Source organism: Hippocampus bargibanti, linkage group LG03, assembly GCF_051943395.1.
Source record: "Hippocampus bargibanti isolate YZ-2025 linkage group LG03, ASM5194339v1, whole genome shotgun sequence".
Taxonomy (NCBI): Eukaryota; Metazoa; Chordata; class Actinopteri; order Syngnathiformes; family Syngnathidae; genus Hippocampus; species Hippocampus bargibanti.
In genome coordinates this window covers 1,963,776-1,980,000 of record NC_142736.1, presented here as the reverse complement: position 1 = coordinate 1,980,000, position 16,225 = coordinate 1,963,776, and the positions used below count along the sequence as shown (strand labels likewise).

Below are 16,225 nucleotides of genomic sequence, written 5' to 3'. Positions count from 1 at the left end.
CCTCAAACATTAAAAGGATTAGAACTGAGGACGAGGAAAGTGTACGCGTGTACGTTAACTCCGATGTAAACCGACGTAGTTCCATTATCGGACACGGTGTGGCCGGACGAAGAGGTCATATCAGCGGCGAGCGTCGCTGAGATTCTCGCTGGGATTCACTGGTCTCGCGTGCCGGTTTTGGCGTCCTGTTAAAGGCATGCTACACTAAGTTTCGCCCTGGATGTTCGAAATATGGATCAGTGTGGGTGAATAAATTGACGAATTGATGAATCGACTGATATTGGTGGACTGGTAGATGGATGGAACAGGTAATGGCTGGTTTATTTGAAGGAGTTGTTTGTTTATTTAATCATTTTCAGAATAATTCATTCTTCCAGTGGGAAATGGCATGTGAATCCGTTTTACAGCCTGTCAGAACTGACTGGTTACTTTTTAATTTATTTATTTGGATGTATCTATTTACATTTTTTATTATTTATTGGTTTGTTTATTGATTTTGCACTAATGGCATTGAAAAAGGCCAAAATCAATGTCTAATATTTTGCCATTTGAGGGGTAACAAAAGGCAGGACAGGCCCCCATGCGGAAAGGTATTTTGGAATGCCGGAATGAGAGGAGTGGAGTTGAATGTCGGACATTTGCTTGTCCCATGTTGCGGTCCTGAAAGCAATCGACACTGTCCCACAGTGTTGATTACTGTTGTATACTTCATACCAAGAAGTCTGTTCAGTTTGAGTGTTCCGTTGGCCCGCCATGCATGTTTTTTGAATGTGAGATGAAACCAGAGTACCCGGTGAAAACCCACACAGGAAAGCTTGAGGAGAAATCGAACCCTTATATTTTTAACACATTTCTTATTTTTTTAAACAACACACCGAAGCCTTACTTTCAACCATATTAGTCAAAATGGACGTCATGTGTTTTTTTATTGTAAAACACAGTTGACCTGTGACCTCAACCAGCCAATCGACAAAAGGAGGGGAACCACACATGCCATAATCGAGATAGCGTGAGGTTATAATTTATCACCAAATTAAATAACCCTAAAAATAATGATAATAATTCAAACAATGATATGTTGGATTGAGTCACTTTTATTTTGGCAAATGATTGCACACAACAAAACCATCTGGATTTTTGAAATATTTTATAGACTACTTGAAAAAAAATATCTTAATCCAGATAGTCGTGTTTTCAATTGATAAAACAAATGTGTAAATATGCCACATTCTGTGTACTTATAACATACCTTTATCAATATACTGGACATTATGGTGTCTTAGAAATATACAGTATAGGAATAATAAAAAAAATACAAATACAATATGATATAAAAATATTATAGACGTTACAAAATATAAAGTTATTTTATATTGATATGGCACCGAATTGAATTTATTCTCCCTCAAACGCACAAGAGTGAAATTCACCGGTCACTTGTTCGAAAGACATAAACCGATAATGACCGACAGAGGGCGACAAAACGGACAATTCGTTTACAGCCCATTCATTTTCTTTGAAAAGGGAAAACATACACGGTGAAGTGGGTGGGAAATATTCCTCGCTATTCTTCTTTTGAGGGGAGGGCGCGGTGGAAGATTGGTTTCAGGGGGGGTGTTGTGGGGGTAAGCCGGCAAAGAACACGTCGATGATTGTTGTGTATTGTGTTGTCACATCCTATGAGTGTGTATGAGTAAATCGGTGTCCTCGAAGCTTGGCACAATGCCCGAAACACATTGTCGCGTTGCCACAGGGCCAACCTCACAGCAAAACGAAGCAGAGAGGGGCGGATTATTTTCAATAATAATTCATCACACATTTTCTAATATTAAAGTGCATTTAAATAGCTTTCAAAAGATGTATAGATTATAGTTCTATGACAAATAAGGAAATAATTGAATTTTTAATTTTCAAAGTATGAGGAGATGTTCTGCCTGTAATTACACAGTTAAAAAATGAAAATCTGTGACAGAGTTTTTTATTACAGTTTAAACTATCATACATTTCTTAATTTTTGGCAGATCTATGGGGGACTCCAGCACATCGCAGCATTCCATCCAGTAGGGATGGGACATTTTTCAACAATAATTCATCACACATTTTCTAATACCATGTGCATTTAAATAGCTTTCAAATGATCGATAGATTATTGCTCTATGACAAATAATAAGGAAGTAATGGAATGTTTAATTTTTGAAATAAATGCTTAATTAGTTGAAAAGTATATTTTATGGAAACCTGGGAACGGATTATTCCCATTTTAATGGTTTCCTATGGGATTTTTTTTTTGTGATACACACTTTTTGGCTTACACACTGTCTGGGAACCAATTAAATTCGTAAACTGAGGTCTCGCTGTATGAGGGGATTTTCTGCCTGTAATTACACGGTTAAAAAAAATGAAAATCTGCGACCAAATTCTTTATTACAGTTTAAACTATCATAATCTTATTTTTTTGGCATATCTTAACGAATAAGGTACCATTGGAAATCTTTTGAAATTCTAAACAAGAACAGAAAACACAAGAATAGATTCAAAATATAAATGAGCACATATCAACGATCGAAAGCAGGCAGATTTTCGTCAGAAATCAAAAATGTCTGTCACTGAATACTAGGAAAGAAAATTGCGAGCTCTAGAAATGTATTTGCTAATGCTTCTTTTTGCTTGAAACTTGGCAGTTATGGAGAAAAGGGTATATTCTACCACTTCTATGAGTTACAAAAATACAACTTACTTACCTTTATAAACTGTAGTGTTAGCAAAAACAGTGTAAACTTCAATCCATTGTTTGCCCGTTGCTCGTTGTCGTATTGGGAAATTTCAAGAACCAGCATGGAGGGAAACATGTGTAATACGTCATCATAAGATGCATAGCTTGAAAAATCCCACCAAAAACCATGACGTACCCAAAAATGCAGTGATATACGACTGCGAGTACAGAGTGCGCGCTTCACTGAACAGAAACAATCGCAGTGGAATATAGCTCACTGTAGCGTACCTACATCCAGAAGGGGGAAAAAACTGAGTCTTTCACAGTCACTCACAATGGCATCAATTTGCCGTCGGTCCTTCGAGACCAACTACCAAATTCTTCACGTTGATGTCCAGAAAGCGAAGTGGTCTCAGAAGTCGCATTCGATTTTCGATGAATTTCACTCTTTGCCTTAATCTGAGTGTTGATCACACGCCAGACCCCATCAGGCATAACCGGCGGCTCGTCCATTTCCAATTAAACCGGGCTCGTGTCTTCAGAACCTGGCGATAAATCAACAAGCTGCCGGGGGATACCCGTGATGGATGCATTATATCATTTAGTTGTTTCTTTTTTTTTCTAGCGTGGATCTTCCTTGTTCTCATAGAAGAAGGACTCGCTCTGGCACAGAGAACTAAAGGTAACCAAGGTAAAAGAAAATGTGATGTTATCATGGAAATACTTTAATCTTTTGTTCCTTTCAAAGACTCCCTGGGCGATAATGGCATCCAGAGCCCCAATCAGAATGATTGCGGGACGTGGGTGCGCAACATCAACGGCGGAGTGTTCACGTCGCCCAAATACCCGGAAACGTATCCGCCTAACAAGGAGTGTGTTTACATCCTGGAAGGTAAGCCAGGTGCATTGTGGGTAGCCATCCAATCTTCAGCACCTGGTGTTTATAATATAAAGAAATAAGGGGTAATTATTTTATTTAATGATTAAAAATATATAAAATTACACACACACACACGTATTATTTTACTTATTTTACTAAATAAGGCCAAAATATTCCGAACGTAATTCAAATTCATACTTGGGAGACTCAATTTTGGGTTGAGAGAACGCTGGCGTGAATGGCTGCCGCTGCTCAACCGCCGAAAAAAAACTTTGTTCTTATCCTGCGACTGTCAAGTGTCCTTGAGAGTTTTGAAATGCGTTTATAAATAAAAAGTATTATTATTATTATTATTCATTTTTGTAAGACATTTTCGTTACGCGAAATGATGACGTCACACCCCACTTGGAAGCGTTTCCCATCCAGACGTGGTTCAATGCCACCCCCTGTAGACGGAAATAAAGCATTACAAAAACTAAACTTCCGGCCAACCACAGACGTCTCCGACCATTTTCATAACTCCACATTATTATTATTATTATTATTATTATTATTATGATTAGTAGTAGTATTAGTATCATTATTATTAAATGGTGAGTATCGTTTTGCTTTTTGAATGTTGCTGTTGTAGTGGCCATTTTGTGTTTGAGAGCCTTTTACTGAGCGAGTTGCTTGTTCTGTAGCCACAAGGGGACATAAGTCTTATTGTGCCGGTCCCAAGCCCGGATAAATGCAGCAAATCAGTGGCGACCCCTTGAAGGGAAAAGCCGAAAGGAAAAGAAGACATTCTTATGATTATTCTTAATATTATTTAGATTATTAATTGTATTATTCATTTTTTTTCCTTATATGAGCACTATTATTATCGACACCAAAGCCCAATCAATACATTTGTGACAGCTGACTCAAACGCCAACCAATGACAATGGACTCAATGTTTTAAACCAATTCAAATAGCCTAACTGTAGTTTGTCATTCATTCCAAATCAGTCCTGACCTGTTTGTTTTATTATTTTACCCCCTACAAAGTTATTTAAAAATAATTTCATTCGATGGATGAACACATAGTTGATAATAATAATAATACATTTCATTTTAAGCGCCTTTCAAACCTCTCAAGAACACTTTACAGTCACAGACAAGCGTAGGTACTATACAATAAATAAAATACAATCACAAATATAATATAATACAGTAAAGTCTCGTTATATCGATATCGGATATATCGATAGTCCCGGTTATATCGATACTATTTCTATGCACGCACGGAGAAAATTACGTGCAAACAGGGTCGGATATATCGATAGTCCCGGTTATATCGATATTTTTTCGGACTCCCTTGAATATCGATATAACGAGACTTTACTGTATATAAAATACAGTTATAAATAGAAACTAGAGAAAGAGCTACACAGAAAATAATAATACTGTACATTTTATTTCTAATGTAATTTTAAATGAAGCAATTTGAATGTGATAATGCCTCAATTAATGCATATACAAAAACTCCCCCTTTTGTGAATTTACTTTCCTGGAGTTTTTTTTGGGGGGGAGGGGGAAAATATTTGCAAATTTACCACTTATTGATCTTCTTTTCTAGAATCCAAAAAGTGATGAAAATGATCTCGGTTGTGCGCCAACGTGAACTTTCTTGTCCATGAACCAAACAGCACTGCCCAGGCAGAGGATCCAACTGGCGTTCGACAAGAACTACTACATCGAGCCGTCCTTCGAGTGCCGCTTTGACCATATCGAGATTCGCGACGGGCCCTTTGGCTTCTCGCCGCTCATCGACCGAGTGTGCGGGGGGAAGAACCCGGGACTGGTCACTTCCACCGGGCGCTTCATGTGGATCAAGTTCACGAGCGACGAAGAGCTTGAGGGCCTCGGATTTCGCATCAAGTATACATTCATTGCAGGTAAGGACTCCAACTTATTCACAAGTACATTGAGAGCAATATCGAAATAAATACTTTGAAAATGAACTTGAAACGCTACTTTATGATATCAACTGCAAAAATTATTCCAGTGATACCTCGGTTTACGAACCCCTTGGTTTACGAACTTTTCGGTTTGCGAACGTTAAATTTCTGAAAATTTAACCTTGGCATACGAACTATTTTTCGAGATACACACAATGAGTGATGTGTCGTTCGTGAACGAGCCCGTTCTCCTGACAAGAAAATGGCAGCTGATTGTTTTTGTCCATGGATAGAAAACAGTGAAATTTGGACTTGGTTCAACTCACCCACAGAAAAAAAAATATGTGACTGTAAAGTGTCCTTGGGAGTTTCTGAAAGGCACTTATCAATGAAATGTATTATTATTATTATTATTGATAGTACAAACTGCAAGGTTAAAATATCCATCAATCAGGCTCCACAAATAACCCGCACAAACATCTGTACACTTGATGCAAAAAGCTATCAACCCAGCTAAACAGAACACAATTGATGAACTAGATACAATTATCACAGAGAAAGCACCCACAAGGGATCATTCCTCAAGATGGTGAAAGTGTTTCACGCTGATGAAACCGGCCACTCCAGTGCATCAAGCATCAACGACCATCATAAAGGTCAATAAAACGACTTTATTATACAGTACAGTTTATTTCTTTAATTATAATACCATAGCACATTTATTATACATAAAATAAGGTGTAGTTTGTGTAGTTTTAAGGCTTAGAAAATTAGAAAGTAGAAAATTACTTTTTATGGGGACCTGGGAACGGATTATTCTCATTTAAATGGTTTCTTATAGGAAATTAATTTTTGGGATACACACTTTTCGCCTTACACACTCTGTCTGGGAACCAATTAAGTTCGTAAGCCAAGGTATCACTGTATTTTTTTTTTCAGACCCTGACTTCCATCTGCATGTGGGCGGACTTTTAAACCCTATCCCCGGTGAGCTCCTCTTTCCTTTAATTTCAAAATAAAAGTGCGTCTTCATCTGATCATATCTCCGCTTTCAGACTGTCAGTTTGAGCTCAGAGGCTTCGATGGGATCATTCGCTCCAGTCAGGTGGATGAAGCCAAGCGGGTGAAGCCGGGCGACGCTCTGGATTGCATCTGGACCATCAGGGCTCCCCCTCACTCCAAGGTTTGTACACATGTGACTGATTCGTGCTGCTTCTGCGCTCATCAACAATTGGACAGCAACAACCTGGGCGAACCTGACCGTACATTTGTACACAAAGTTAGAATATTGTATTTTATTTATTGCGTTGTATTTGTGATTATATTTTATTTATGATAGTACCTATGCTTGCCTGTGACTGTAAAGTGTCCTTGAGAGCTTTGAAAGGCGCTTAAAATGAAATGTATTATTATTATTAAGATTGAGTCTGCCTTTTCAGATGATTTATACATTCACAGGGAATGACAACATCTTTCTGATATAGGCTGTTTTCCCTATCCTATCCTGTACTATCCTATTTTATTCTGTTCAAAAATAAATAAATATTAATAATAATACATTTCATTTCTAAGCGCCTTTCAAAACTCTCAAGGACACTTTACAGTCACAGGATATTTTTTCTGCGGGTGAGCAGCGGCAGCCACATGCGCCAGCGTTCACTCAACACGGAAGTTCTTTCATTATTAGAATGAATAAACAAACCCATAAATATATATAAACAAACAAATACATACATATATAAATACATGAATAAATACATGAATAAATAAATGAATGAATGAATGAATAAATAAATAAATATTAAATGCATATATCAATACATATATACATAAATACACAAACAAATAAATACATAAACAAACACTTCAATAAATACATAAATAAATACATACATACATAAACAAATACATAAATACAGATAAACAAACAAATAAATACATAGACAAACACACCAATAAATACATACATATATAAATAAATACATAAATAAATAAATAAATAAATACATACATAAACAAACACTTCAATAAATACATAAATAAATACATAAATACATAAACAAATACATAAATACAGATAAACAAATAAACACATAGACAAACACACCAATAAATACATACATATATAAATAAATACATAAATACATTAAAAACAAGCACATCAATAAATACATATATAAATACATAAATACATCAATGAATAACAATAATATAGATAGATGAATGGATAAATAATTATACAAAAATACATAAACACACACATAAATAAATGGATAAACACATAAATACACAAATAATTAACCAAATAAATAAATAAATGCAGACATAAATGAGTGAATGCATGAATAAATAAATAAATACACAAGTACACAAATAAATGTATAGATCGATAAATAAATACACAAATAAACATATGCAAACACGTGAAAGAATGCCTAAATACCCAACTAAAATAAATGCATAATAATAATAATAGTAATAATAATAACATGAATAATAAAATAATAACATTTATGTATAATAAAATACATAAATGAATGCATAAATAACTAAATACATGCACGAATACAAAAATAAATAGATAAATAAATCCACAAATAAACAAATAAATGGATAGATAGATACATATAAATACATATTTACATAAATAAATACATAAGTAAACATATCAATACATATTTACACAAATAGATACATAAATACACAAATAAAGAAGTAAATAAATAAACAAACCATCCATCCATCCATCCATCCGTGACTCCCAGGCGAGGCAAGCGTCTCCACCCCCAGGAGTAAATGAGTCACGGGCATGTTCCAGAGCGGCTCCCCTGCGCCACAACACAACATGGCGTCGACACAAATTCATGCACATCTGATTAAGTTCCGCGAGCAGCGCCAAGCCACGTTTGACGTGTTTATGCGTGGGCCGGGGAAGACTCCTTGCATGTCCTTCGTTTATTTACGTGAAATGACTTGAAAAACTTTGTCTCACGCTGATATGTGGACTAATGGAGTCATTGAAATGCATTGCGGGGGAAAGTCGCGAAATAAATACAGTGATACCTCAGTTTACAAAAGTAATTGGTTCCCAGAAAGTGTGTGTAAGGCGAAAAATGTGTCTTCCAAACATTAATTTCCCATAGGAAACCATTAAAAATGAGAATAATCCGTATCCATGTCCCCATAAAACATACATTTCAACTAAATAAGCCTAAAAACTACACACAATATACCTTATCTCATGAATAATAAATGTGCTGTGTATTGTAATTAAAGAAATAAACTTTACTATATAATAAAGTCGTTTTATTGACCTTTGTGACGGTCGTTGATGTAGTTGTGTCTTGATGACATCCGAGTGAAGTTGCGGTGCTTTCTCAGCGATAATACCCTCACTCACACTGTCCCCTGCTAGCTGCTTTTCGTTAATCCAAATCGACTTAATTGGCTCCCAGAAAGTGTGTGTGGGGTGAAAAGTTCGTCTGCCAAACATTTATTTCCCATAAGAAACCATTAAAAATGAGACTAATCCGTTCCCAGGTCCCCATAAAACATAATTTTGACTAAATGAGCCTTAAGGCTACACAAAATATACCTTATTTTGTATATAATAAATGTGTTATTGGATTGTAATTAAAGAAATAAACTGTACTGTATAATAAAGTCGTTTTATTGACCTTTGAGATGGTCGTTGATGTAGTTGCGTCTTGATGAGATCCGAGTGAAGTTGCGGTGCTTTCTCGGCGATAATACCCTCACTCACACTGTCCCCTGCTAGCTGCTTTCCGTTAATCCAAATCAACAGAAGTTTTTCAACCTCTACTATTGCCAGAGACCGTTGCTGAGACAACACAGAAGCACCCTTAGCCACACGTAGCAATGGTCGACTTAGCATACTGGTATTTGGACGCTAAGTCACACAAACGCACACCTCGTTCGTGTTTTTCGATGATCTCCTTCTTCTGCTCGACCGGAATTTTCTTTTGCGTCCTCTTCGGCTTAACACAAGCCTGTGGTGCTGTCTTTTTCGGTCTGCACTCAAAGAAAGTGGGTGTGGAAAATAATCCGGCAGCCACGGTGGCGCTGTTCGACCGTGTGGTTTGGTATTCTTCCGCCGAAAACCAGTCCGCCAGCCATTGTGGTGCTCCGTGTGTTTCCCTAAAACTAGTTCTTATACCAATAATTATATTCTCGCGAATGTAATATTTGTAAGGCGAAAAGTCCGTTAGCTAAAGCGTTCGTAAACCGAGGTATCACTGTAAATGGGTTATTTTGATGGCAGATCTACCTGCGCTTCATGGAGTACCAGATGGAGCATTCCAATGAGTGCAAGAAGAACTTTGTGGCCATCTATGACGGCAGCAGCGCCATCGAGAACCTGAAGGCCAAGTTCTGCAGCACGGTGGCCAACGACGTCATGCTGGAGAACGGCGTTGGCGTCGTGCGCATGTGGGCCGACGAAAAGAGCCGACTCAGCCGCTTCCGATTGCTCTTCACCTCCTTCGTGGACCGTGAGTTAACCGTCGACTTTTCACGATAATAATTTTTTTTTAACTGACTTGCGTTTGTGTAAGCTCTCAGTCGTACAGGAGTGGTCCATCGATGAGAAGGTTTTCTTACTAGTGGGCCTCAATCTGCAGTACATATGCACCTCAAAGCTAGCAACCACTCATTTGGCGACGATGAGATTAAAATCTTAGCGAAAGAAAATGGATAGTTTGAAAGGGGAGTAAAAGAAGCGATTTTCATAAAACAACAAAACCCTTCACTAAATCGCCATGGTGGGGTGAGGTTCAATTTGGATCGTTCCTACAACCGACTTCTTAGGCAACATAGGCTTAGTTATGCTGATGGGGTGATACCAGATCAAATGGGGCAATCAGGATACGTATTTCTGTGGGTGAGTAGTGGCAGCCACACGGCAAAAAATGACTTTGACACCATTGCCATCGGACGATGCTTACTGAAACCTGTTCTGGTGGTGAATGAGCTCATTTGTGTTCACTCAGCAGCTTCTGAGCTCCCCATTAAACCACCCCTGTTTGCCTTTGTAATTATTTTTTTTTACTGTCAAAATGGCTTGAAGCCTTTTTTTTGCACCATCTTACTTTTTAATCATGTGTCTGTTCCTCGCCTGCAGCCCCTTGCTCGGCCAACACTTTCTTCTGTCACAGTAACATGTGCATCAACAACTCGCTCGTGTGCAACGGTGTCCAAAACTGTGTCTACCCGTGGGATGAAAATCACTGCAAAGGTAAGAACATTCGAACCTGTCAAATTAGAAAATCTACATATCTGTACAGTAATACCTCGGTTTACGAACCCCAGGGTTTACGAACTTTTCGGTTTACGAACTTTAAATTTATGAAAATGTAACCTTGGCATATGAACTTTTTTCGGGATACACACGGAGCTGCCTCAATGAGTGATGTGTCGTTCGCGAACGAGCCCGTTCTTCTAACAACAAAATGGCAGCCGACTCATTTTTGTCCTCTATTCCCCTCCCCCAGTCTTTGGTTAAAGCTACGTGATTGGTCAAGAAGGCAGCAGTGAGGGGGCGTTAACCATTCAAGAGAAAGGCAGATGACAGAGAGTGAGAAAATGGATAGAAAACAGTGAAATTTGGACTTGTTTCAACTTTGACAGTTCAAAGGTAGAGTGGAGACTGCAAGGTTAAAATTCCCATCAATCAGGCTCCACAAATAATCCGCACAAGCCATTTGTACACTTGATGCAAAAAGCTATCAACCCAGCTAAACAGAACACAATCGATGATGAACAAGGTAAAATTATGGCAGAGAAAGCACCTACAAGGGATCATTCCTCAAGATGGTGAAAGAAGAAGGCTGCGTTCCTCATCAAGTGTTTAATGCTGATGAATGCGGCCACTCCATTCCATCACAACGACCATCACAAAGAAAAATAAAACGACTTTGTTATACAGTACAGTTTATTTCTTTAATTAAAGTACCACAACACATTTATTATACATAAAATAATGTATATTTTGTGTAGATTTAAGATTTAGCTTGGCCAAAACAAACATGCGAATAAAACCTCTGAAGATGGAGGACACTGATTCGCTGTGGCGACCCCTTGACGGGAAAAGCCAAAAGGAAAAGAAGAAGAAGAAAGTAGAAAATGATGTTTTATGGGGACCTGGGAACGGATTATTCTCATTTTAATGGTTTCCTATGGGAAATTAATTTTTGGAATACACACTTTTTGCCTTACACTCTGTCTGGGAACCAATTAAGTTCGCAAGCCAAGGTATCACTGAAATTTAAATTTGAGATTTTTGACATACACATATATGAGTCTCTTCTCATCGCCATTCAATCTACCCGTCTAGAGAAAAGATCCAGGGGTCTCTTCCACCAGATCACCAAGACCCACGGCACGGTCATCGGTGTTTCATCTGGGATTGTTCTGGTTCTTCTTATTATTTCCATCCTGGTCCAGATGAAGCAGCCCCGGAAAAAGGTACGGCAGACAAGCGGGTTTGCCAAACTTCAATGCAACACAAAATAATTCACATTGCTTTCTGATAAATTTGTAACCTGGCTAATGAGCTCTTCCTGTGAAGGAGTTTCAAGTCGTAAATTACTAAAGGAGTTTCCCAAATCCTAAATTCTGTCCAAGGCCAGATCTCCTAAATGAAGATGACAGTTTAAGAGGCTGTTGACCTCATATTGACCCCAGGTTGTCTGTGCTTCAATTGTGTATTGGAGTCACGCAAGTTCACTAAGCATATAACAGCATGAAACTTTGAAATATGACAACTTCTTATTCTCCGTCACACGGCGTATGTATGTGTTTTTCCCAGGTGGTCGCCCGCCGCCCAGCTGTCTTCAACAAAGCAGGTCTGCAGGAGGTCTTCGACCCACCGCACTACGAGCTCTTCTCTCTCCGTGACAAGGAGATGTCGTCGGACTTGGCCGACCTTTCGGAGGAGCTAGACGGTTTCCACAAGGTCCGGCGCTCGTCCACCATGTCCCGCTGCGTACACGAGCACCACTGCGGTTCGCAGGGTTCCGTGGGAACCGGCGTGGGGAGCGGCAGCATGAAGCACAGCCGCACCACGCTGAGCTCCATGGAGCTGTCCTACCACAATGACTTCTCCAAGCCACCGCCCATGAAGACCTTCAACTCCACCGGCACCTATAAGAAGAGTTGCTATGGCTACAAGCAGCATGCGCAGACTCGCGACTGTGACCAGCAGGTCATCGAGGACCGCGTCACGGAGGAGATACCCTGCGAGATCTACAATCGCGGTCCCGGGGCCACGGGTGGCCTGGGCATCGGAGGGGCGGTGGGCATCACGGGTGGAGTGGCCATGGCTGGAGGAATGGGGATGGCGGGAGGAATACCCATGGCAGGTCCCAGTGGCATCGCCGGAGGCATCGGCGGTGGGATGGGGGGAGCCTGCGGCACACTCACCGGTGGGATGGGAGGAGCCTGCGGCACACTCACCGGTGGGATGGGAGGAGCCTGCGGCACCCTCACCATCCGCGGTAACAGCGCCCGGAACAGCACCTCTATGGTGGATCCACAACAGCGCTCCATGTCCATGGACTTCTAGAAAAAGATTCCTCTCTCCGTGGAAACCGGAATGAAGGAACCTGAATCGAACCTTTGTGGTCAACCAGTGGTGCTCCGTGTTTGTGGATTTACAGAATGAGAATACGCCCTTTCTGCTATTGGAAAACTAGGATTAAGGAACCGAAACAGAACCTCAGTGGTCCATTTCCAACAACGCTCCATGTCCATGGACTTTGTAAAGAAGAATGTTTGCTCTGTAGGGTTACGAAATGGAGATCGATCAAGCAGAACTGAACCTCTTTGGTTGTCTTCCAGCAGTGTTCCACATCCATGGAATTCTAGAAGTAGAATCTTATCACCTGAGAATGACAAATCCTGTTTCAAGGAACCGGAACAACCAGGATGGTCTGAATTCAGATCTGCATGCAGACACTGGGTTGGACCAAGTCACCAAGACTCACAATGTCCAAAGACTTTATAAACCTTTTACATCATCTGCCATGAACAAATATACAACATATAAATGTATATATATATATATATATATATATAAATATTTAGTGTGTCTTCAAATAATTTATTGATTTTTTTCACAACTAGGATCTATTGTCCGAGGGGGAATTGAAAGGACCCCGAAAGTAGTCAGCGGGTCTGTCTTTTGGTTTTACCCCAGTAGATTAGTCCAAAGACTCTTTCACGTACCACAAGTCTAACTTCTCCCGGTCTGTTTCTTCCCTCCCCTAGTTAGGTTCCATCACAACAAACCATGTGACGTCCCTGACCTCACTGATTGGTCGCAGGAATGTAAACAAAAAGCAATTCTGACATACATCAAGTACTGCTGGACAATCTGGTTGACCGGCCAATAGCCAAGTGACCAGTCAGTCCGCAGTCACTTGTTTTGTTGTGTCACCATTACGAGAAGTGTCTGATTGGTTCATTCTGAACCGTTTGTTTTTATTCCCAAAAGTTTAGTTTTGTTCTCGGTGGTCTCGGACCATTTGGGTTTGTCGACACCTTATTTCCATTTGTGTGCTAACACATCAAGTAACCACATCAATGTGGAACACGAACTAGAGTTGGAATAAAAGGGACCAAACTGTGAAAGCGCCCCTAGTGTGCGATCCGTCGTGGTCTGCACCCAAATTCACTTTACACACTTCACTGGTTTCATTTCAAAAGTGTTCAATTTGTTCCAGAAGGCTCTTATATCGCTGCTTTGGTCTACACCAAGAGTTTAGTGATAAAATCTCATCAACTGCCATTGAAAAGGCGAAATGATTGACATACGAGCTGATGAATTTTGGAAGTACAAGCCATTGTTTGGCCAATCTTTCTGGAAAAGTGTGACGTTTAAGCGTCATGCGGTGGGAAACTCTAGAACTGCTTCATGTCAGTCAAAAGGGTACAGCTTGTTTTGAAGAATGAATGACACTCTGTGTCTTTGTGTTGTCTGTCCTATTATTTACCTAGCTAGCTATGTATTAACTATCTAGCTAGCTTTCTATCTATTTGAGTTACTTCCGGGTTGAGTGAACGCTGGCGCGTGTGGCTGCCGCTGCTCACCCACAGAAAAACTTATCCTGTGACTGTAGAGTGACCTTGAGAGTTTTGAAATTATAAATTAAATGTACAGTAAATTCTCGTTATATCGATATCGGTTATATCGATAGTACTGCTTATTACGATACTATTTCTATGAACGCAAGGAGAAAATTTACATGCCGCAGGATCGGATATATCGATAGTCCGGTTATATCGATATTTTTTCCGACTCCCGAGAACATCAATATAACGAGACTTTACTGTATTATTATTATTATCAATCTTACATTTGACCAAACAAAACGGACTGGTGGAGGGTTGCTAATGGTCCAATGTGTGAAAACGCACCAAGAGTGTGTTTAGCTTGATCCACATCAGAATTTGATTCCGATTTTCCGAAGTCCGGGGTGTTGAGGGTCAAGAAACTGGAGTACAATTAGCAGTCTAAAAGGTGCTAGTGTAGACACGCCCTAAATCCGTCTGTCTTTGTTGATTTTGCAGCTCTGTGACTCACTCGCCGGATCCATCAAGGTCGTGACAGCACTTGTCATGGGGTATGACATCCTTTGGCCTTTGTCGAACTAGCAACTATGTTTACCTCGCATACACACGCAGATATAACGCCTATCGCTCCATCCCGTCGTGGGAAAGGAGTACACCAAGAGACTCTTATTTCGGTCAGAGGAAATTGTTTCTATTTTTTGAACTCTCCTTGTGAAATGTAAATCAAGCACAACTTCCCTTCATGAGACGATGATAATGATGATGATGATGATCTAATGTATGATTTCATTCTCTTGGATTAAAAATAGGATCTACTCACCAGCCTGTGGGAGCGTCATTGTACAATGTTATCAATACTATAACACAAACTAGCTAGCTAGCTAGTGAGCTAGATCGCTAGCGAGCTAGATCGCCAGCTAGCTAGATTGTTATCTAGCTAGCTGGCTATCTAGCTTGCTTGTTATCTAGCTAGCTCGCTATCCAGCTGTCAAGATGGCTTGCTAGCTAGCTAGCCCAGTATCTCGCTATCTCTATCTGGAGAAATTATAGATTATTGGATATTATGATTAAAACTTGTTTGTATAAATTAATAAAGGCCTGATCTGCGCCTTAAAAGCTGCCTCGTACTCTTTTCAGTTGGGTAAATGAATGCACCTTGCCATTTAAAATAAACTATTTTCCAAGGAAAATATGAAATAAGCACTACAAATGAGTCATTCTTTCCATTGGGTCATTCCAATTGCTCATTGGGAAATAAAAGTGAGTCATTGTTTTGAAGAAAATAAAAACACAAAAAAAATCATACTTCATATCAAAATGTGAAATGAAAAATGGACCTAGAAGACTAAATTTGACCTTAATATTTACTGGGCCCCATTTTTTTCATATAATTCCATAGATTTTCATCATTTGAAACAAATATATGTTTGTTTTCTACTTTGATGTGAACTAAGGGCATTGGGCAGGAAGGTTACAGCACACACGTGCACACACATTCCTCTTTCAATCCTTTTGTGAGGTCCAGATAACTCCAGATAAGGAGTGAGGACCACCCTTGCTGATAATTTTAGAGAAGAACTAGTGTTACATTTGAAGACTATAAATATCACCCCATTTCCC

At 39.4% G+C, this 16,225-nt stretch overlaps 1 protein-coding gene across 1 annotated transcript in view; it reads left to right on the top strand.

Annotated features, from left to right (window-relative positions):
• The window catches only part of neto2a (neuropilin (NRP) and tolloid (TLL)-like 2a), a 16,463-nt gene extending 713 nt beyond the window's left edge, over positions 1 to 15,750 (top strand). The window contains exons 2-10 of the mRNA XM_088991486.1: positions 3,339 to 3,395; positions 3,462 to 3,605; positions 5,264 to 5,512; positions 6,455 to 6,502; positions 6,571 to 6,698; positions 9,798 to 10,026; positions 10,656 to 10,769; positions 11,868 to 11,998; positions 12,342 to 15,750. Of these exons, the coding sequence (XP_088847612.1) occupies positions 3,339 to 3,395; positions 3,462 to 3,605; positions 5,264 to 5,512; positions 6,455 to 6,502; positions 6,571 to 6,698; positions 9,798 to 10,026; positions 10,656 to 10,769; positions 11,868 to 11,998; positions 12,342 to 13,097 (1,856 nt within the window). The 3' untranslated portion in view covers positions 13,098 to 15,750. The remainder of the gene's footprint in view (positions 1 to 3,338; positions 3,396 to 3,461; positions 3,606 to 5,263; positions 5,513 to 6,454; positions 6,503 to 6,570; positions 6,699 to 9,797; positions 10,027 to 10,655; positions 10,770 to 11,867; positions 11,999 to 12,341) is intronic.
• The last annotated feature ends 475 nt before the right edge of the window (positions 15,751 to 16,225 follow it).